The sequence below is a fragment of the Pezoporus flaviventris genome, unplaced genomic scaffold, assembly GCF_033815535.1.
Source record: "Pezoporus flaviventris isolate CSIRO_AGI_PZ_B2104156 unplaced genomic scaffold, CSIRO_AGI_Pfla_v1 ptg000050l, whole genome shotgun sequence".
NCBI lineage: Eukaryota > Metazoa > Chordata > Aves > Psittaciformes > Psittacidae > Pezoporus > Pezoporus flaviventris.
The window spans coordinates 1,137,160-1,159,177 of record NW_026892598.1 but is presented as its reverse complement, the minus strand read 5'-3'; the positions used below and the strand labels follow the sequence as shown (position 1 = coordinate 1,159,177).

General features: G+C 35.5%; 1 protein-coding gene across 6 annotated transcripts in view; it reads left to right on the top strand.

Moving 5' to 3' along the window:
* Positions 1-22,018, top strand: part of CSNK1G3 (casein kinase 1 gamma 3) — a 69,567-nt gene that overhangs the window by 10,709 nt on the left and 36,840 nt on the right. For 4 of the 6 annotated variants that reach the window (XM_061468664.1, XM_061468663.1, XM_061468662.1 and 1 more), the window contains exons 4-7: positions 1,369-1,409; positions 9,162-9,231; positions 19,554-19,702; positions 21,654-21,888. In XM_061468664.1, coding sequence (XP_061324648.1) covers positions 1,369-1,409; positions 9,162-9,231; positions 19,554-19,702; positions 21,654-21,888 — 495 coding nt within the window. The remainder of the gene's footprint in view (positions 1-1,368; positions 1,410-9,161; positions 9,232-19,553; positions 19,703-21,653; positions 21,889-22,018) is intronic. The other 2 variants (XM_061468665.1, XM_061468666.1) reach the window with 2 other exon arrangements.

Sequence of the window (22,018 nt, the reverse complement as noted above, 5' to 3'; positions counted from 1 at the left end):
GTACAGGTTGGGGGCTGACCTGCTGGACAGTAGTGAAGGGGAAAGGGACCTGGGGGTCCTGGTGAATAGGAGGATGACCATGAGCCAGCAATGTGCCCTTGTGGCCAAGAAGGCCAATGGCATCCTAGGGTGCATTAGAAAGGGTGTAGTTAGTAGGTCGAGAGAGGTTCTCCTTCCCCTCTACTCTGCCTTGGTGAGGCCGCATCTGGAATATTGTGTCCAGTTCTGGGCCCCACAGTTCAAGAAGGACAGGGAATTGCTTGAAAGAGTCCAGCGCAGAGCTACAGAGATGATTAAGGGAATGGAACATCTCTCCTATGAGGAGAGGCTGAGGGAGCTGGGACTCTTTAGCTTGGAGGAGACTGAGGGGTGACCTCATCAATGTTTACAAATATGTAAAGGGTGAGTGTCAGGATGATGGAGCTAGGTTTTTTCAGTGATGTCCAGTGATAGGACAAGGGGCAGTGGGTGTAAACTGGAGTATAGGAGGTTCCATGTGAACATCAGGAAACATTTCTTTACTGTGAGAGTGACAGATCACTGGAACAGGTTGCCCAGGGGGGTTGTGGAGTCTCCTACGTTGGAGATATTCAAGGCCCGCCTGGACAAGTTCCTGTGTGATGTACTCTAGGTTACCCTGCCCTTGCAGGAGGGTTGGACTAGATGATCTTTTGAGGTCCCTTCCAACCCTTAGGATTCTGTGATTCTGTGAAAAGTGTTAGAAGTGACAACTTATTTTTTTCTTTGCCTGCTGTTTGTTAATTCTGCACCTGTAAAGCTTGTGTGATACTTAGTCAGTGCATACAATTTGAAGTAATGCTTGTTGAAATATGCTTATCCAGTTACAGAATCACTTTAGGATCAGAAGATGCATTTTCCAAATGGTATAAGCATTTAACTCATTAATACCCTTGTCCTGTTTGTTGTAACTTTAAGCTTATTAAATACCAGAATTGAGGGAAAAAAAGAATCCTAGTTAATTCTAACTTTAATCAGTGTCTGGTGTTCCAAAACCATATGATAATTTAAAAATAAATGTTAAAACAGTTTTCAGCAATAAATATGGAAATGTAGAATATCACATTCTACTTATAGTAGTTTACCAATTTTCAACTCTTCTAGTGTATAAAAATTTTGCAAACTTTATGAAATAGCTGAAACTGCCACTTTTTACACTATTCAAGAATAAAGTTCTCTTCAAAGTATGGTATCTGGCTAATAAAGCCACATTTTTTTTTTTAAATCACTAGCAGGACACCTAGCACCTTCAATCAAAAATATTTCAAAGGCTTTCTCAAGGTTTTAGTGGCATTTTACTTGAAAAGGAAAGCCAATGTCTCACATTTTTTTTTGTTCTTTTTTTTCAAGGAAAAAATCTATACACAAATGAATATGTGGCAATTAAAATGGTAAGTTCGTTTTTTTTTATTTTTTTTAAGTATTTCAGATAAGAAACTAATCATAATTTTCCTTTCATATTTAGTGGTTTGATTTCTTTAATTGAAATCCTTAATAGTCTTGTATGTTTTCAATTGACTAGATGAAAGCAGTTAATGATAGAAATTATATTCTTGGTCCACATTGAATAAAACCAGTGTTAATTGTCACTGTTCTCACAGCTATGTCTGTATTTGTGAAGTTGATGATTAACTGCTGCATCAAGGATGAGCTCAGCAGGTATCTTAGTAGATTTCTTTTCTATGCAACAAGTAGAGGAACACCAAATTTAACGTGAATCTGACTAACTTCAGGTGACTACAGAGAAGCTCTGGAAATTCTGCAGACTGCCTGTTATTTTAATACCCTTATTCCTGCCCCAAAATATTTTTAATTTGTAATCACTGGAATTGTACATCTGTTTTGGTAGACATGTTTTATTTGCAATGATGTGTAAAATGCTTTCTTCACTTAAAAGCATGGTAAATATGAATACTTTGTTAATATGTCATTGTTCTTTTTATTCCGATGCTTTCATCCAGACTACTCAGTTTACTTCATGTTTTGCTCCTGGTTACTTTTTAACGTCTTGGTAAATGACTTTTTTTTTTTTGTAACCAATGTATTTCAGGGTGAAATTCAGTTGTTTACTTTCTGTTATTGAATGGCTTTTAGGTCTCACATTAATTTCCTTTTGCTGCAATAGAACAGAAAATTTTGCATAGAACAGTATGGTGAATTTCAGGTTCCATAAAGTGAGAGGTAAACTATGGAAACAGAAATACATGGCTTTAGATGGGGAATCTGAAAAGTGTTACAAATACATACCACAAACTCCTGAAAAATATTTGTAAATATTGCAAGTGTAGCAATATCAATTTTTATTTCAAAAGTAGTTAACAGATTTCAAGGCATTCAAGTTTACAGTTTGAAGGAGAAACAGTGGGTGCAGTTTTGAGGACGTGTATGTATGTGTTACACCAGATTTAAATTACTTTTGGTTTAAAATATCTTGAACTTATTCTGTATGTTTAGTAAAACTTGAAAATGGACTGAAAATTCTTCCAGGTAAAGGCTGTTTACTATAAAGCACATTCAGGCATAGTTTGCAAGGTAGTGATTTTTATTGAATCACTAATTACCTCCTGATGTGGAGCAAGAGAACTTTGGTCAGTGGGTTTTGGCGAAACCATTTCATTATATATGTAACTATTAAAAAACTCGGCTACTATTTCAACCCCTTTAAACATTCAAAGATGCTTTTCAGCTTTTACTTTGTTTCCAAACTACTCAATCTTAGAACTGTAGAAAAAGCTTGATGCATCATTATTGACTAATTTACTTCAAAGTCACTAAAGAACCAGTGTAGTAAAGTATGTCTGCAATTTATTACTAGTGCTTGAACTCTGAATATGTAGTTAATTTTTTGAGTTATCCTCTTACATTAGTGGCATGAAAAGCTGTAGTGTCTTTGCAATAAACAACAGATGGAAGGGATCACAGTGAAAATCATAGAATCATAGAGTTGTTAGGGTTGGAAAGGACCTTAAGATCATCAAGTTCCAACCCCCCTGCAGTGGGCAGGGACACCTTACGCTAAATCATATCACCCAAGGCTTCGTCCAACCTGGCCTTGAACCCTGCTAGGGATGGAGCATTCACAACCTCCCTGGGCAACCCATTCCAGTGCCTCACCACCCTAATAGGAAAGAATTTCCTTCTTGTATCCAACCTAAACTTCCCCTGTTTAAGTTTTAACCTGTTACCCCTTGTCCTATCACTACAGTCTCTAATGAAGAGTCCCTCTCCAGCATCCCTATAGGCCCCCTTCAGATACTGGAAGGCTGCTATGAGGTCTCCACGCAGCCTTCTCTTCTCCAGGCTGAACAGCTCCAACTTTCTCAGCCTGGCTTCATACGGGAGGTGCTTCTGTCCCCTGATCATCCTCGTGGCCCTCCTCTGAACTTGTTCCAACAGTTCCATGTCCTTTTTATGCTGAGGACACCAGAACTGCACACAATACTCCAGGTGAGGTCTCACAAGAGCAGAGTAGAGGGGCAGGATCATCTCCTTCGACCGGCTGGTCACGCTCCTTTTAATGCAGCCCAGGATACGGTTGGCTTTCTGGGCTGCGAGCGCACACTGAAGCCGGCTCATGTTCATTTTCTCATCGACCAGCACTCCCAAGTCCTTCTCTGCAGGGCTGCTCTGAATCTCTTCTTTGCCCAATCTGTAGCTGTGCCTGGGATTGCTCCGACCCAGGTGTAGGACCTTGCATTTGCCATGGTTAAACCTCATGAGGTTGGCATCAGCCCACCTCACAAGTGTGTCAAGGTCACTCTGGATGGCATTCCCTCCCTCCAGGGTATCAACTGAACCACACAGCTTGGTGTCATCAGCAAACTTGCTGAGGGCACACTCAATCCCACTGTCCATGTCAGTGACGAAGATGTTGTTAAACAAGACCGGTCCCAACACCGATCCCTAGGGACACCACTCATTACTGGTCTCCAGCCGGACATTGAGCCATTGGCCGCAACTCTTTGTGTGCGGCCATCCAGCCAGTTCTTTATCCACTGAGTGGTCCATCCATCAAATTGATGTCGCTCCAATTTAGAGACAAGGATATCATGTGGGACAGTGTCGAATGCTTTGCGCAAGTCCAGTTAGATGACATCAGCTGCTCTACCCCTGTCCATCAGTTCTGTAGCCCCATCATAGAAGGCCACCAAATTAGTCAGGCAGGATTTCCCCTTAGTGAAGCCATGCTGGCTGTCACCAAGCACCTTGTTGATTTTCATGTGCCTTAGCATGCCTTCCAGGAGAATCTGCTCCAAGATTTTGCCAGGCACAGAGCAAAATCAACACTGGAGCTTGCATCATCATTGTAAGTTATAAAATACATTTGCTAGCAGGTAGAACTAGTGGGTTCTTTTAATATGGTTCTTCCTCCTCTTTTTTTTTTTCTTTTTCTTATATCTTTCTTCTCTACAAGGTTCAGTCTGTTAAAGGGAGCTGCATCAAATTGTAGGATTTAGTTGAATTTTGCTTTTTTTGCTGGTTTTTTTTTTTTCTCTCCTATTGGAGACAGTGCCAAGACTTTTTACTAACAGGTAGGTAGGTTGCATTTGCTTGTGGTGTACAGTCCTCTCCCTTTTAAAATGTAATCCTGGGCTTATTCCCTTTGTGCTTTGAGAGTAGTTAGGCCTATGTTCAATATTTGTTATTCTAAATGAGTCACTCTTAATTTCCTCTGTTTTATACCTCTATAGTTCAGGTTTAAACCTCTTGAATCGGTTACTTGAATTATGTATGTATTCTAGCTTGCAGAGTTACCCTTGGCATGTATGGCTGTGGTAATATCTGCCCTGCAGCATCCTAAAATAATATTCATCATGGTAGTATTCCATTGCCGACTTACTGTTTTCTTGTGAGCAGCAAGACATTTCCTATGCCAGATGTTTTGTGTATAAATGGTAACAGTGTAGTGCAGGAGGATTGTATAGGTTTCTCTCAAGAGCATGAGTTATAATGATTACATTTATACAGCATCTTGCAGGCGTGCTTCTGATGTTAAATGTAAGTGGGTTTTATAACTACTCTTTTGACTTAAACTTTACATTCTGTTAATATTTCCCCTATGGACAAATTATACCTGTGTGTTCCTGTTTATGATGCTTATGGCAACTTCATGACCTACTGGTTTGAGGAAATTGTTGAATCAGTTTTTTTTTATGTGAGACCTGAGGGTCATACAATGTGTGCATTTTACTATATAAAGTTTCTATGTAAAGGCATATATTTATTCTGGTAAAATGGTTTCAGTTTAAGGATCTTAATCTGGCTCTTTCATTATGGTCTGGGCAGATACTCAGCTTTGAAAGGCTGGAACAGACTTTTTAAAGAACTGGAATGAAACCCTTAAGACCTGGACTTTATCAGCTGTGCACTGTCTAGTCATGTTTGTATGTTTCTGATGGTCTATTAATATACAAATTGGTTTCTTGTGATCAGGTAGCTCTTCAGCAATAAGGATTTGATATATGTGAATTATACCTTTCCTCCACTCCATTTATTGTTAAATTTGCTTCCTCTATTATAAGACCCTCTACTTCACTTAAACCTCCTATTCTGTATTCAGCTCTTCCCTCTCCCTCATTCTTTTTCCCTTTCCCTTTGACAAATTTCTACATAGCCCAGACTTATCTCCTCTGCAGGATGCTTAGCCACTACAGAAATACTAAATAAAGAAATTCTGCTTGATCTGCTTCTGGAATTAGGTCTCTTTTTCTTTCTGTCTTAATGTGAAAGATAGCAAGCATGAGGTACTGCTCATTAATCTGTAATCTTTAACTCACTGATTTGTTAATTATGTAACTGTTAACATTTTAGTCCTTAAAATTCTAAGTGGGGGGTGTGGAAAGAAGATAGTGGTTAGTTCCAAGGCTGGAATGCTTTCGTGGTGTTTTTTTTGTTTGTTTTTTTTTTTTTGTTTTGTGTTTTATTTTTTATTTAGTCCTTTTTTTGTTGTAACAAAATCAGTGCAGTCTAGAATGATGGCATTTCAGAACATCTCTTGCAGGCTGTAGTAAATCTAAATCAAGTGTAAGTCTGTTTATTAAACTGATCTGATTTCTAACCTTAAGGTCAGAGTAAGTAAACTGCCTCTTTTCTTAGAGCCCTTCAGCAGGGAAGTGGCATATCTTGAAAACTGTATAGTAGTTTGCTCCTTGTATTGGGCACAAAAATAACTGCGGAAAACCGCCACACATTATGAACTTGAAACAGATTTCTCATTTCAGGTGTCTTTACCCTTTTGTTTGAATGCATCCTACAAAAGAAAAAAAAGCATAAACACTGGGTTCAAAAGAACCTTTCTGAGGAACTGAGGAGTTCTTGTTTTTGCTGCTCAAGTAGCTGATGCTTAATAAATTATGTATCAGTTCTTTGAAGGCAGCAGAACCCTCAGTCCCTCATTAAGAGAGAGAAATGCTGTTTTGCTGGGACAAAAGAAGGTATTTTTTTTTTTAATATAGAAACTGAAATTATTAGACTTGAATATAAAAGTAGCATAGTGGAGGTTGTGTGCAGAACATTACAGAAATCCTGGAACAGTTCTTTCTGGTTATTTCTGTAAGAAGACTTGAGAGTTTTTTTAAGTAAACAAAATACATTATTTCGGTATGAGGAAGAGTTGGCTTCTGAGTCCTCTGGGATTAACATGATGTTTGAGCAGTTACATGTTCCCAAACTTATTTTTAGATGCTAAAATTCTAATAAAAAGGAAAGATCCATTATTTGCCATTGTTCTAATTCTTCAGTAGCTTTTTAGACTTATTCATAAAAGTTTAGTTATGGTGGTGTATTCTTCACTCTTATGGTGGAAGATTACATTTAACTTACCTTTGTCTTGATCTATTCTTATCCATCTGTCTTCTCATTTATAAGTAGTTCCCTGCATACTGCAAAGTCAGATGTACAGGAACAAAACGAATTTTATGTGAAGAACTTACAGTGCTTGCCCTCTCACAAGTTGTGTTGAACATAAGGTTGTATTTCCTTAGTATGTTTGGAATTACTCAACAGTAAGGAAGACACCTAAGCCTCCTTACAAAAATAAGGTAATTCTAGAAGACTTTTAGCCAATAAGTGGACTACAAGTACACATTACCACATTTTTTCACCATTCCTGGAGGGAGTAGAAGTGTTGTCTCTCTGCTAGACAGGGTTTAACTTCAGCGTTTGGCTGGTGTGCACTTGTCAAGTAGACTTAACTATTTTAAAACATTTGCCTTCTGGAGCCTTATCAGAACTGTTTCCTGCTGATGACTGGAACAGGTAGCATTGATTTGAAAATGTTTAGATGTGTATGTCAAAAATTGGAAGCTGCTTCCTTTCACTAGGATTTTTTTTTTCAATTTAAATAGGTTTAATATCTACAAGCTATTTTTCACCCTTATAGAGAGACCATCTTGTAACATTGAGTGGCAATTAAGTTATTAATGTAATATCACTTGAAGGCAAAACTATACAACTGAATAAAGTCAAACTGCTGATAAGCCAGTGTCTTGTCTTAGTATATTCAGCAGACATGCAGCAGACAGGTTTATGGACTAAAATATTTTATTCTTAGCAGGCAGAATTGCAGGCTTTATTTAGAGACTGTGTAGAGAGTGGTATACAGATTTGTGTAATACTACTCAAGGCAAACTTGTAATTACGTTTGTGTGGTTTTGCAGTAGGTTAAAATGTTTCAGTAGGATGCTTCATAGTGGATTTACTTACACCTCTGAAAGCTGAGTACTAAAGATTAGGCCCATGTTTACAGTGAAGCATTTTGTTAAGGGATATCTGTCTTTAATACCTGGAGGTAAATATCGTGTGTTGTTATAAACTTCAAGCTTTTGGTGGCTCAGTTAGTCTTGCCTTAGTAATTCAGTTTGTGAAGGATCAGCACCTCTTTGTTTTAAAAAGTGCTTGCTCCTTTTTTGCAAAGAATTTCAGTGTTCAGCTAGAATGAATGCACTGGAGCACAAAAAGCATATGTTGCATTTTATTTACTTATTTATTTACTCTATCTATCTATCTTAGAAACTGTTACATTGACACCTCTTTACTTCTGGGCCACAACCTTTGGCATCCTGGCAAAATCAAATGCATAAATGTACAGTACCAGGGACTACTTGTACTACTTGTACTGCTTGGCTGTAATAGTAGTGCAGTTTGAAACACCTGCATGTTGGAAGGAGACGGGTTGAGGAGAAGGAGTAAGTTTCTCATGATTGCACATTGTCTTATGGTTTCTATGGCCTAGATGTGCCAGTGGAAGACAACACCAGGCAATGAGCTGTTGGTTTCTAGAGAAGATGGTATAACAAAAAAGATGAGCACCTTACTCAAACTTAATGATACGCTGTTAATGTCCGGATTATACTGATGCAGTGGAAGATGTTACATATTGCAAGAAACCGGGCATATATTCTAAAAGATGATGTAGGAAACTGTTTTAAGAATCTTGTGATAAATATCTTTACTCTGCTAAGGGAAATACTCAAGAAGTATTCATTTAGGCTGGTTGTCTGTTAGTGTGCTTGATCTCAGTCACTTTATTCTGTGAGACTGTTACATCTGTGTATATAGAACGCAGAATTAAGATTTCATTAACTTACCTAAATTATGTGGGGAGAAGAAAGCTTTAAACTAAAAACTTATTCTGACGCATTTTTTGTTGGTTTGGATTTACAGCATACAATAATGCTACTTGATTTCTGCTAACTGTTACTCTTTGGTGGAAAGATTTGTTCCCTCCCCCCCCCCCCCCCCCAAGGTCCTAAAACAAAACTTCTTTTTTTATTAAGATTTAGCTTTTAATTTATGGAGAGTATTTTTCATCTGTTAAGCTGCATGACGCATCACCCATATGATTTGGAGAGATAGATTATTGTTTAACTGTTCCATTGTGGGCCTGTGATTGGGTTTGCATGGTGGCCCCCAGTCCTGTGGAGCAATACAAGATGTAGGTATTCCTATATGCTCTAGTCTCACCTGACTGAGGTTTAGGTTTTTTACTTGCTTAATTTCCAGTCATTTTGGAAGAAACGTTCAGCCTTTCCATATGACTTGGAAGCCATAGGGTTAGTTTGGCTGGTAGGAGGTAACTGTATTAGTTTTCAGGCTTTGGCAGAGAGGCTTTGTTTTAAATGTTGTTTTTGTTTTTAAATCAGGAGCCAATGAAGTCGAGAGCACCACAGCTACATTTGGAATACAGATTCTACAAGCAGCTAGGATCTGGAGGTAAAAAGCAGTATCATGCATTTTACTGTGATGTAATCCAGAATCAGTTTTTGACAGTTTTCTGATTTAGGGGCATAAGTCTATTTAATAATATCATAGAACAGTTTGGGTTGGAAGGAACCTTAAAGCTCATCTAGTTCCAGCCCCTCTGCCACGGGCAGGGACACTTTCCACTAGATAGGTTGCTCCAAGCCCCATCCAGCCTGGCCTTGAACAATGCCAGGGATGGGGCAGCCACAGCTTCTCTGGGCAACATGTTCCAATTAAAGCAGAAGAAAGCCTCATGAGTCAGTGGATAATGTATATATTTTTCTAATATTGTAAGTATCTTTGTTCTACTCTTTAAAGTGTGTCTGTGAAATCCTAAGGCTTATTAAATAAGTCTTAAATATCACAGGATGTGTGTGCATATGGGTATACCTAAAACTAAGCAGTCTTAGAATATTCCCAGTGTGGTCTCCTTGAATAAGCACTGTAAATGATCAAACTGCTAATCTACTAATCACACTTTTGTTTAAAGTGCTATGATATTTGAACACCTTCAGTCCCAGTTTTATTTACTTCCAGTATTTTCATACAGTATATGTTGCTGATTACTAATTTTAAGCATCTTAATACTTTTCTAAAAAGTTTAAATGCAGTGTAAGTTTTTAATTTCTCATTTCACTCCCCCTGGTGCCTTTACACCCAGAAGTATTCTTATAATGGTTGCCTCAAACCTTTTATCACCTTTTGCTTTTACATGTGAGCTATATCTAAAACTTCTCACATATTTTTGTACCTTTCACAAAATTGTATGCCATCAGCAGGATATGAAGCTTCTTAAACTATGAAAGTAAGTATGAATTTTCCCTAAACCAGTTATATCCTAGGAAAAAAAAAAAAGTCTTGCATACTTTCCTTGAAAGTGTTCCTTTGATTCCTGGAATAGTTTTTCATAGTTCATGTAGTTAGTTATTTTTTCCATTTTTTACTAATGTAGAAATTGATTATATAAAATGGAGTACTAATAGTTGATTTCTCTATCCACACTTCTATTTTTATTATCAAAGGCAAGTGGATTTTTTAACACTGATTTTAAAGTTATGCTTAAACTTACACTAAAATACTGTTTAAGCTGAAAAGTCATCTCTGAAAGCTGGGAAATACAAAATGAGCATGTCTGTACCACTTTCATTTTGTTGCCTTGAAAGTGAGTGTTAGAATGAATTTTTATACTTTTTAAGTACTACCTTTACTTTTTTTACTTAAAATTCAGGATCATATATTAATTGATGACAGACTGGAGAGTGTTTCCCTAGGTAGCTTTCAAAATTTTGTACTCTTCTCTTTAGGGAAACATACTTTCCCATACTCTGGATTTGTATAGAATTTTTTTTTTTTTTTGGGTGATTTAGTTGGAATGCTCTGCAGCTGGGAGTCTTTAGAGATAACTCTTTGCAAGACATAACATTGTTTATTCCTGTTCACGGATGGAAAGTCAAGTTGCAGAACGACTGAGTCTTATATGCTTGCTAATTGGAGAAGGTCATCAGGATATATAATGTCTGTTATTTGTAAGTAGTTGTACGAAGTCAGCATAGTCTAGACTAGCATTGTGAAATAATCAGTAAGTGTAAAGCAGGGATCTTAACTATTTAACTAATGAGAGATAGCAACCCATGAGTTAGGGACATTACCCAATTGTGAAAACCAAGTGTAGCCATATAAAATAGCAAAAGACATAGTAGGGGAAAGTGATAAATTCAGGAAGCAGCTAACACCTCCTATATAGAACAGGAGATTCTAAATGCAGATCTGCCCATATAGATAGCGTTGCTTTATAGGCAGTAGTTGTACTTTTGTAAGAGAGTAAACTGAAGAAAGTTTATGAAAAAGAAATTTCTTCCTGACAGCAAGTAAGGAAAATTTATTGAGCAGCAGATACCTTCTAAATGTTTACCTGCACATTGTGCAGGTGGCAGAAGAGTCCATTGTATGAGGTGTAAAACAGCTATTGATGGTGGAAGAAATTTGAAGTATGTTATTGTAAGCAGATAGGTTTCTCTGATAAATAATTACTCACTGTGCTAGCAGTTCCAGTTGTCTGGAGCCTTTTAGCTTCTTAGCTTCTAGGCTTATAGAAATCTACATTTGTAGGCTTTCTTAATCATGGTGAAGTAGTCTTTTCCTTATCTGTTTTTGTTTATTCACACAAGATTTACTGTAGTTTGACTGATAGATTTGTAGTTAAGTGTGGACTTCATTATATTAAATAGCCTTCCCAGTTAGTCTTCTCATGTATATATGCGTACATGTGTATTAGTAGCAAGTAACTATTAAAAAATGGTTTCAGAAGCAACTTGTGAAAAGCAGATAGTACCCCCTTTTATTTCTAAGCAGAGCCATTATTTCATGGAAGCAAAACTTCATTTTTCACAAGTAAGAACTGTTAATTCCACAATTTATGCTACTGTTCATGCTTAGTGTGAAATAACCTGAAGCCTAAGGAATGAAATACCTCTAGCCCCTATGAAATATCAGTTTATTTGGGGGTGGCATGGGGAGGAGGCAGAGGCATTAACATGTGAATGAATAGTTCTAGAAGAAAATAAGGTTATTTTTCCAAAATATCTTCCTGACAGCAAGTAAATTTATTGAGCGCACATTATCTTACCTTTTAAATGTTTTCAACAGAGCATCTCAGTTCTTACTCTGATCTTTTGAGTGCCCTTGATGGAGCAAGTAGGCATTTGTCTATTACGAAGTATTTGCCATCTACAAGTTTACTTATTCTTACAGTGTCTGTTTTTTTTTTTTAATTTTTCAAATTTAAAAACCTTATTAGTGAACCCTTCTAAAATACTTTATTTCTTTGACAGGCAGGTATTTGCTGTATGGTTCAATTGCCTTTTGCAATAAGGTGTCTGTGTAGACATTAAAGAAGTTATGTATTGTTCTTGTTGAAGACTAAGAACTATTTAACTTTTATGGTCTGATTTTTATAACATCTCTCAATAACTCTGTAGGTCATTAATATTAATGTCTGGAAGTCTTTACACATGAATGAAGACTTGTACTTGCCCATCTGGAAAGCAGAACAAAAGAATGGCAGGCAGTTCTTGCTGCTTAACCTGCCTTAGTGCAGATTGTGTCTGAAATGCTGCTGTTTTACTAAGAACAGGCTGTTCCTATAGTACTTGTCTATAGCAACAAGGGGTGTATATTGTCAGATTTTATTTTTTCATTTGAGGTAATTTTTTGAAAGAAACAAAAGATCTGTTCAGCTGTGGATTATCTGACTTCTGAAACTGCTGCATTGTTTCAAAGAAGGCAGATGTTCAGTATTGTTAATGTTATCTAATTTCTTTTGTGCCTCTTTTTTTAGCTGAAGTTTGACTTCCAGTTTTAAAACTGGAAGTGTTAACTAGACATTTTTCTTGTTACAGAGGCTACCCTTGTTACAGGGTAACTCTTAGCCAGTGCGTGTATAAGTTATGTATTAGTACACTATGGAGAAAGGTGTTGATTTTAAAAGGTTATGGCTAGTGTGAAATGAGTACTACGTATTACATTCTCTACATGAGAATCTCCTTTGTGGTTTGGTACTGTCAGTTGCATGGTAAATGTACTCTGCATTGCTATCTAAAATAAGTTGTTCCATTTTATGGTCATGAGGGCCTGCCTTAGACACAACAGAATTATACTAGTTAGTGGGAGAGAAGTAGTTACTGTTGGGTTAGAAGATACAAAAATTGTTACCGATACTTGGGTAATATCAGTAGTAAAGGCTGTTGGTATAAGAACAAGTCTGTACATAATCTTGAGAAGCTGCAGCCATGGAAAACATTTGTGCATGGTGGTCAAGTGCTGTTACAGAAGAGTGGAGTCAGGTCACTATTTCAGTAATAAAGCATTTTGAGCATGTTAAGATTCTCCAGATTGGTGGGTTTTGTTGAGAATCTAGTCAAGTCAGTTTGAAATATTTTGAATTTCTGATTTGTTATGCGATGTATTATACACAGTTTTGTATTGACTGTGTATAAAAGTAACATAGTTCGTGTTTTTTTCCCTTGTTTTCTGTGTTGAAGAAGGTATCTCGTGTTTAAGATAGTGGTAGGTGATTTTATTTATTTATTTAATTTTTAAATCTTTCACTGTGAACCACTAAAAATGCTACTTGTGTGTGGGAGAAGCCAGTGGGATTTCAGATTGCTATTGAGATCATCTCTAGCTCATCCCCTGCCTTCCACTTCAGCCTGTGAAAAAAAATGCAGCACAGCATAGTTTCATTGCAGTGTGTCAGCATCTGTTCTGATCTAACTCTTCCCAAGATAAAATTATCATCACTGTATTATGATTTTTTAATTATTTTTTCAGTTGATAGGTTGTAATTTATTTACTGGATTGATTTTTACAATATCATGCGGAAGCACATTAACAGCAATTCTGCTTGATTGTAGTGCTAGAAGTAAGTTGTAGCTAGATTAATGTGACAACTGATCATTTTTGTTCATGGGTCTTATAGAAACAATGTAAAATAACTTATGTCATTTTACATTTTTTGAAATATTTTGGGATTGGCATCTTGCACTTGTTGCTGTTGTAGGATTAAAATTAGGAAAGTTACCAGTGTTTGAAGTGAGTTTGAAAAGAAGATTGTGATACTTGTGTGAACATTAATTACTTGAACGCTCCCAATATGTAATTAAATATACTTCAGTATATATTTCAGTATATTAAATATACTTCAGTAATAATTCAGTAGAATTTCAGATTTTAGAATATAATTTATTTTCTAAGTCAATTGCATTATGTGTCTAACAGTCAGTAATAATGAAAGTTGAAGACAAAATGCTGTTAGCAGAGTTAGCAAGTAACTCAGTTCAGGGTAATCTTAGTTTTCCATATGTAAATAATGTTTTATGAGTTCTTATTTGTGTGTCTGAGTTCTCTCACTACATAAGCTGTCCATATATGTTGTCAGTCAGTATAAATGCAGAGTGAATTTTTTTTTTTTTTTGTGATTTCACATGAATGTTTTTTTAAGCTATGCTCTTACATAGGTAACTGAGAATTTTCTTTTAAATGGAAAACTGGTTTTTTTTAATTTTTTTTTTTAGTAATGCTATACTACTTTTTTTTTTGTTCGACTTTGACTGGAGTTATGTAGGAAAATAAGCAATAAGCAGTTAGCTGAAGTATTTTTTAATCTCTATTAAATAAGTATGAATCTCTTGACTGAAGAGGTATCTGTTCACATGCATTGTTACTTTGTACTGGTGACTGCTGTGGTTTTGTGGTTAGTTGTTTGGGGAAAAAGCTAAGTCAGCTACTGACACACTTTTAACAGGAAAGTTAAGCTGCTCAATTATTAATATGAAACTGACAATAGTTATTTCTAAGTGAATGATGATGATAACTTGATTTAATTTTTTTTTAAGTGTATTCCAACAAAAGCTAGAGGAAATGCTGCTGGCAGTCTCTCTTTTTTTATGCCAGTGCTTTCTAGCATTTGGCTTAAGGAAATATAAAGATTTTTCTCAATTTATATTTAAAGTACTTTTTTTTCCCTATAGTAAGTGAAAGGGATCTGGTAAGAATGGTAATGCTTAAATTCAGATACAGCTTATATAGGTGCATGTTAATGTTTCTGAGAAACAATAATCATTGGCCATAGGTCTGGCAGAATGCAAAAATTTGTATTAATTTTTGAAAGTGACATCACATACAGATTTCAGAGCTCAATCAGTGTTTTTTGTATAAAATATAATAGGTAGCTGTAATTTCGAAGGAGGCTGTATTGTACAGTTCACGAACCACAATGTTAGATGTGTATTTGATTTAATAAAATTTACAATAAAAACGTATGACTAATTCTGTTTTAGTAATTTAAATAACCGGTTGTATTAGATGTATTGTACTAGAAAAATCTTACTGTTACATTGCTGTTTTCTGTTTTTTGCAAACTTATTCCTATATTTGTAAATAAGAACTATAGTGTAAGTATTGTGTATATGCCTCAAGCATGGCATTTTAGCAGTGCTGAAGTCATACTTCTTATATGGCATCTTATTCCATGTTTCGAGTTTTACATTGCCATGAATCATCATGGTTTCATTTGCCATAAAGTGCTAAATTTCTGGAGATTGTATGGGCTTCTGTGTATGCTGCTTTCATTTTTTGTAAGCTTGGTTTTGTGTATGCTTTTTCAGTTCAAGTCATATATGGCACTGTGCTGGATTTTGCAGTCGGTTACTTTCAGAGGATTCAGGCCAGATTCTGCAGGCTTAGTAGGAATACTTGTGTTTGTGGCAAGTTGTTGAACTGTGTCCTTGCAGGGTACTGGTACAAATGTGCCATAAAAGATGACTGTTACAGCAAATCTTCAATCTGTTCAGTTTAGGGTTTTTTTTTTTTTTTGTTGTGTCCAATGTATTGCTACATCTGAAAATTAAAGCTAAAAATAAATCAGTGAATACAAACCAGTTTGTTCTGCAGGTGGAGACTTGTGTATTTTACTGGCAATTATGGATCTGATTTAATAGACAATCTGAGCAATAAGACAGAACACAAATCACATCAATAGGTGTGCTTCTTGACTGGTTTAGACGAAACTCTGAAAGGAAACTAGTATTACAAGAACGCATTAAAAAGCTGCTTACTTGCTTAATAGCTTTACAAATTCAGGTTTTGTTTTGTAGAGATATTTTGTCAATATATGTTTCAAAAGTAAGTCAGTGGTAGATTTGGAACACAAGGTTAAGTGCAAGTGGTATTGCCATTAACCTGTGTGTTTATGTGTTTCTTAAGCAGTCAGTCTCTGGTGTTTGTTTAGCAAGGTTTTTTCTTTTTTGTGGTTTTTTTTTTTTTTTTTTGTGTGTGTGTGTGTGTGTGTTTTGTGGGGTTTGTGGTTGTTTTTTTTTTCCTCCGTGCGTGAGAACACAAAAATACAGTAATTGTGGCTGTATATCTGATACCTGTATTAAAGCAAAAAGCTTTAGCATGGGTCTGTGTGCATGCTAGTCATCGTGTGTATTGCATTAGATAATTGCAGTGAACAGCATGTTCAGCCTTAGGTTTAAATCAGGTTTGATGCTGAAGTTCTTGAAAAAGATGTCAGCCATGGTGGATAACAGTCACGAATTAGAAATAACTTCTACTGGATTTCTCTAAAGATGTTTGGCAGATACAGTTGTAATCTACTAATAATGTTTTCTTTATTCTAATGTTTATATCTTGTCATGATTTATAGAGGAAGTCAGCCCCGTCAGCTTTAAAAAAACTAAAGCATTTGTGTGATAAACCCGTCTTGACAGACTGCTAAGCTGAAAACAGGAGAAAAGAGAACAACACTTGCTTTCTGTTTCTACTTTCTGAATGTAAAGCAAAAGTCTGACTTACTAATTAATAGTAAAATACCATAGGGACTGCAAAGTATAGAGTTATGGACCAAATTACTAACTGGAGGCCCTTATTTTGTATTTTCATCATGATTTTCTATTTTGATAATATTTTTTTAATTTGATGCGCAGTTTTTTTTATCTTAACATGATAATTTATACACAGTCACAGAAAGCATTGTAAATGGCTTTAGTAAATTGAGTCCATTAAAATTAAAATGTTTTATTTGTGAGCTAGTGTAAGTACCTTGAAATAAGCGGGTGTGACTCAAATCTGAAAATAAGGACACTGTATTGAGTTGTAAACATAGAAAGGAATTAGGTGTTTTAGTAATGAAGTGGGAGTATGTGACACTGTTTTTTGGCCACAGGTAAGTTTCTTAATTGGTGAAAGAATAGGGAGTTACTTGTAACTTTGTAGTGACATCAATGTGACTAGTACTGAATTCTGCACTTAATTTAGGTACCTCTTTTTTTAAAAAATCTGGTTTTGAGCAAGATATGCAAGAACACCGACTTCTGTAATTTCACAGAAGGAAGGCTGGAATGTGTGATACAAGTTCCCAGTATTTCCTTCTTATCTTCTTACACCTGAGGGCTTCAGTGTTGAAGCCAGACTAATTAAAAATGGAAATAAAATACATGATTTTAATTGGTGATAAGTATTGCAATATCCTCTCAATAAAAGATTTCTTCGTTTCCTTGTTTTTCTTATTTAACCCATTTTTCTTAAAGACTTGTATAAAAGAGCTTACATTTGCATATTTATTGTTGGAAAAAAATACCTTAGATACGCTTTTCCTAACGTTACTTTCTGACTTCTGGCGATCTAGGGACAGGAAGAAAAAAATGCAAGTAACAGAAGGATCTTACGTTATTGTTTTTAAGCAAAAGCAAAAAGACTATTTGATTAAAAAAACAACATCACAAACCTCTAGTACTTTGAACTCTTAATATGAAATTATTTTATAAACATGGAGAACCTTAGACAAAGTACTCTGTAGCTGCCTTGTGGAAGCTGGTAACAACAGTCTTCTGGCTTTTGTATTTTTGAAGTGTGTTTAGTATTTTAAAATGTTACAAAAAGGTACAGAGCAGATGCAGTTGTAATAGGGGAAACTGATGTCTCTTGAGAATGATTTGGAGTTAATGTCTTTAAATGTGCAAATACAGGAGCAGAGATTCTCAGGTCATTATACCTCCTTCCAAATTCCCAGTGTTTTATTTCTCTTTATATGCTTAGGTGGTTTCTGGTGTGTTTTATTTGTTTGGGGTTTTGTTTTAGTTTTTTGACTGAAGTTTCTGTACATCTGTTGGATAACTTAATTTGTTGCTGCACATACATCCACATTTCCATGTGTAATTACACCGTGCCAGAAAGTAAAGGCAGAAAATTTGAATTCTAGAGTTATGGTATCCTCTTATGTGTACAAATATATTTTCTGATCCATTATCATTATGGATAATTATAATTAGGGATGATATTTTTAAAATTAAGAACACTACCTTGTACCATGTTCTGATGTGCAATGTGATCTGTGCTCTTTTGTTAGTAGTAATAGGCTACTCTTGTGCAGTCTTTCTGAAATGGTTATGATTATGTGTGTTGAGTATATTATTATAGATATGGGTATGATTATACATATTTTATAAATAAATGGAAGGTCTACTCTGCAGATTATTGAACAATTAAACTGGATTTTTAGGGGTTATGTTTTCATTATTGTCAATTCTAGGAAAAGAGTTTAGTGAATATGCTCTCAAAAATGCTGTGTTAATTTGCTTTTAGTTTGCTAAAACAGTAAGGGTTTGGGTTTTTCTGGTGTGTTTTTTTTGTTGTTGTTGTTTTTTTTTTTTTCTTTGTTTAACCCAGAGCTATTGTGGACACAATTATAAATCTGTGCCCTGAGTGTAAGTAGTACTGTAATAAGGTATGAAAAACTTGGGATTTTTGATGTACCTCAGAAACCACCCAGAGTTAGGGATGGTTTCATTTTTAAACTTGCATCTGATCTACAGAGAAGGAAAGTGAAATCCAGTGTTTCATTAGGGGGTATTCTCAAAATAGATTTTTTAGTTCTGTGTAGTACAGTAATGTAACAATGAAGACCATAAAAAACCTCACATTGAAGGAAAAATGTGTTTCAGAGAACTGGATATTTAGAGTAAATGAGACACAGAGAATGTAGAGCAAAAAAAAAAAATCTCAACTAACCAGCTTTAAGTGAAGAAAATTTATTCTACTGAATGAGGAAGAGGTCTTATGCGTATGGGGAAGTGCAAGATCAATAGAGACAATGATATCAAGTTATTTTGAATTATATAGTAGTCACACAATCCATATATACAAAAAGGCAAAAGTGAAACTGGATCATAAGTCTTTGAATATTGATACTTTTGAACTTTGAGATTTCTAAAGGTAGGTGGTAACATGAAGCTATAAAGTACAGACTTAATGTCTCCTTAAACTTGAGGATTCAATAATCTTTTTTTTTGATTTTTAAATTATTTCTATAGATATGGTAGTTTTATTCCTGAATGTACATCTGTTGTAGCGTTAATTTAAAAAATTTAAATGTGGTATTTTTTGGTTTTTGGTTTTCGTTTTTTTTTTTAGGAAGGATCTTATTTAAACCTCTCTTCATACCTTTTTAAAATCCTGCTTCAATTTACAGTTAACCTGAAACCTTCTGATTTTAATTTTTTAAGTCTTTCACAAGTCAAATGTGTAAAACTCATAAAATATTCAATGAAACTGGTACTATTTCCATTACTCCTGTTTTATCTTTTAGCTGTAGTTTTAATGAGGTTTTATTGTTGCTTTTGTGTGAAAAATGTATTTTTAGCTTCAGATCAGCTTGAAATCAGGTAGGAATTTTGTTCGTATGTTCACTGATTTTATTTAATCCCTTATAATTACTTCCTATCTTTATTTTACAGATGGAATACCTCAGGTTTACTATTTTGGCCCATGTGGCAAATATAATGCTATGGTGCTAGAACTGCTCGGACCTAGTCTGGAAGATTTATTTGACTTGTGTGGTAGGACATTTTCTCTTAAAACCGTTCTTATGATAGCCATACAGTTGGTAAGTAGAATAGATCTTAATTTGAGTTTTCGTTAGAATAACTAAGTCAGTCTTCAATGGATTAAATGCTTTTGTCATTTAAGAGACTTGCACTGCCCATGTTTAAAATTGGTGTTGGTGGCTTTTAAAGAGCCACCATACAATTTTAGTAGGAAGACTGTCATGTCACTTTCAGTTACTTTGTTCTAGTTACTTTGTTCAAGAACCATTGCATGAATGTAGTTTCATTGTGTCTTCTGATTTGTCATAATCACAATCTGAAATAATGAATTCTAGCTTAATGAACTCAATTAGAAAAAAAAATTAATCCCAAATCTTTCTGAAATAAAAATAGTTTTAATTCACAAAAGGTGTTGGATGATGGGACTCCTAAAGTAGCATAAATATATTTCCTAGTCATTCTCAGAAAGAAACCAAGCAAACAAAAAATCAAATCCACAAACCCATACAGAAATATTAAAATAGGATAGGATTATTAAACAAAGAATTTTTTTTTTTTTCCTGATTTTGTTCCCATCTGGTGATAGGTGGATGTGGAAAGAGAGAAAAGGGAAATAAGGCTTGCATTGTTTACTTTGATAGAATACGTTTTAAATAAGTTCTTATGAAAAATTAGTGATACTGAAGCTCCACTTCCCTAAATAGGTAGTTTTTTTACCAGGCAGGGTAAAAATAGCTGTTTAAAACATGACTGTAATTGTATAACAGTCCTGCAACTATAGAACATTCAGCTTATTTACAGGCAGAATGGCAAAGTTCATTTTTTAAAATGCTCAGATTATCACAGATCATCTTTATTCAGTACTTGCTGTTCTTCCTGAATATATACATTTTGGTAGAAAATGATCTGGCTAGAATTGAGGTTATATGCATACTGCTGAGCTCCCATTGCTTCTCTTGTTTATACCTTTAACATGTAATAGGTCCAGATGGAACTTTGCTGCTCACTACTTGATGGCATAATTTTTTGTTTTAGTTTTAATGTGCACAAAATATGCTTGGTACCAGCTGTTCTTAAAGAAGATAACTTCTATTTTATACTTGATTTGTATCTCATGTCCAGTGTGAAAGTTTCCAGTATACCATGTACTGTGTCTTCTTGTAAGAAAAACCTAGCCAATCTGTTTTAATTGATTTTTATTATAATTAATATCGAGAGACAATAAGCAAGCAGCACTGGGTGCGCCGGGAGTCTCCGCTCCGCCCAAAATGCACATGGGGAACTTCTGGGGATAGTCTCTTATACTTTTTGGTTTCCCGGGCTTCTTGGGTTTCAGCCAATCCTGTTGTCTTCTTTTCCCGGGCTTCTTCAGCCAATCCTGTTGTCTTCTTTTCCAGGGCTTCTCCACCTGTTATTGGGGTCTTGTCTCCGGGTGAAGAAATATTATGTCTATCGCAAGTCTGACCGCCATCTTAGCCCCCATAAATTCCACTCCTTATGTGTTTATTTGTTCAGCGCACAGATTTCACAACGTTCTGTAACAGGACATATCTCTAAGTTATCTACCCCCCCCCCCCAAGAACATTCATGCAATTTAAACAATGAACAAAACATTTCTTTGCACAATATTGCAGTTGACCCAGGGGAATTATTCCCTTGTTTCTTCTTCCTCCTCACTGTGGTATTGACAGGGACACTTATCATACCCTTTGCACATAGCACAATGGTCACAAGGGATTCCATCTCCACACAAAGTGCAATGATCACTAGGACCCCTGAGTTGCTGACACAAATCACTCTGATGTAATTCACATTCTTAAAAAATGTGCACAATTTTCATTGACTTTAAAAGGGAAATACCTTGTTAAGAGCAGTAGCTCTTAGGTTTTCAGGTGATGGGAAGGGTGATTTCCTCTAAATATAAAGTCTATGTAAGTTATTTAGCTTCTGCCACAACTTAATGTGGCAGCCAGAAGCTTAAACTAAACTATCGTTTCTTTCTTTTATTAGATTTCTCGCACGGAATATGTCCATTCAAAGAACTTGATATACAGAGATGTAAAACCTGAGAACTTCTTAATAGGACAACCTGGAAACAAAACACAGCAAAGCATTCATATTATAGATTTTGGTTTGGCAAAGGAGTATATAGATCCAGAGACAAAGAAGCACATACCATATCGGGAACACAAGAGCCTTACAGGAACAGCTAGATACATGAGTATAAATACACATTTAGGAAAAGGTATGTATGCTTTTTAAGTGCAGAAAGAATGCAACAGCTGTCATTTGTCAGAAATCATCATGTTTTCAAGTTGTAATTTTTTTCAGTGTATAGTCATAATAACTGCAAGTTTTGTGTACTGTGCAAAATT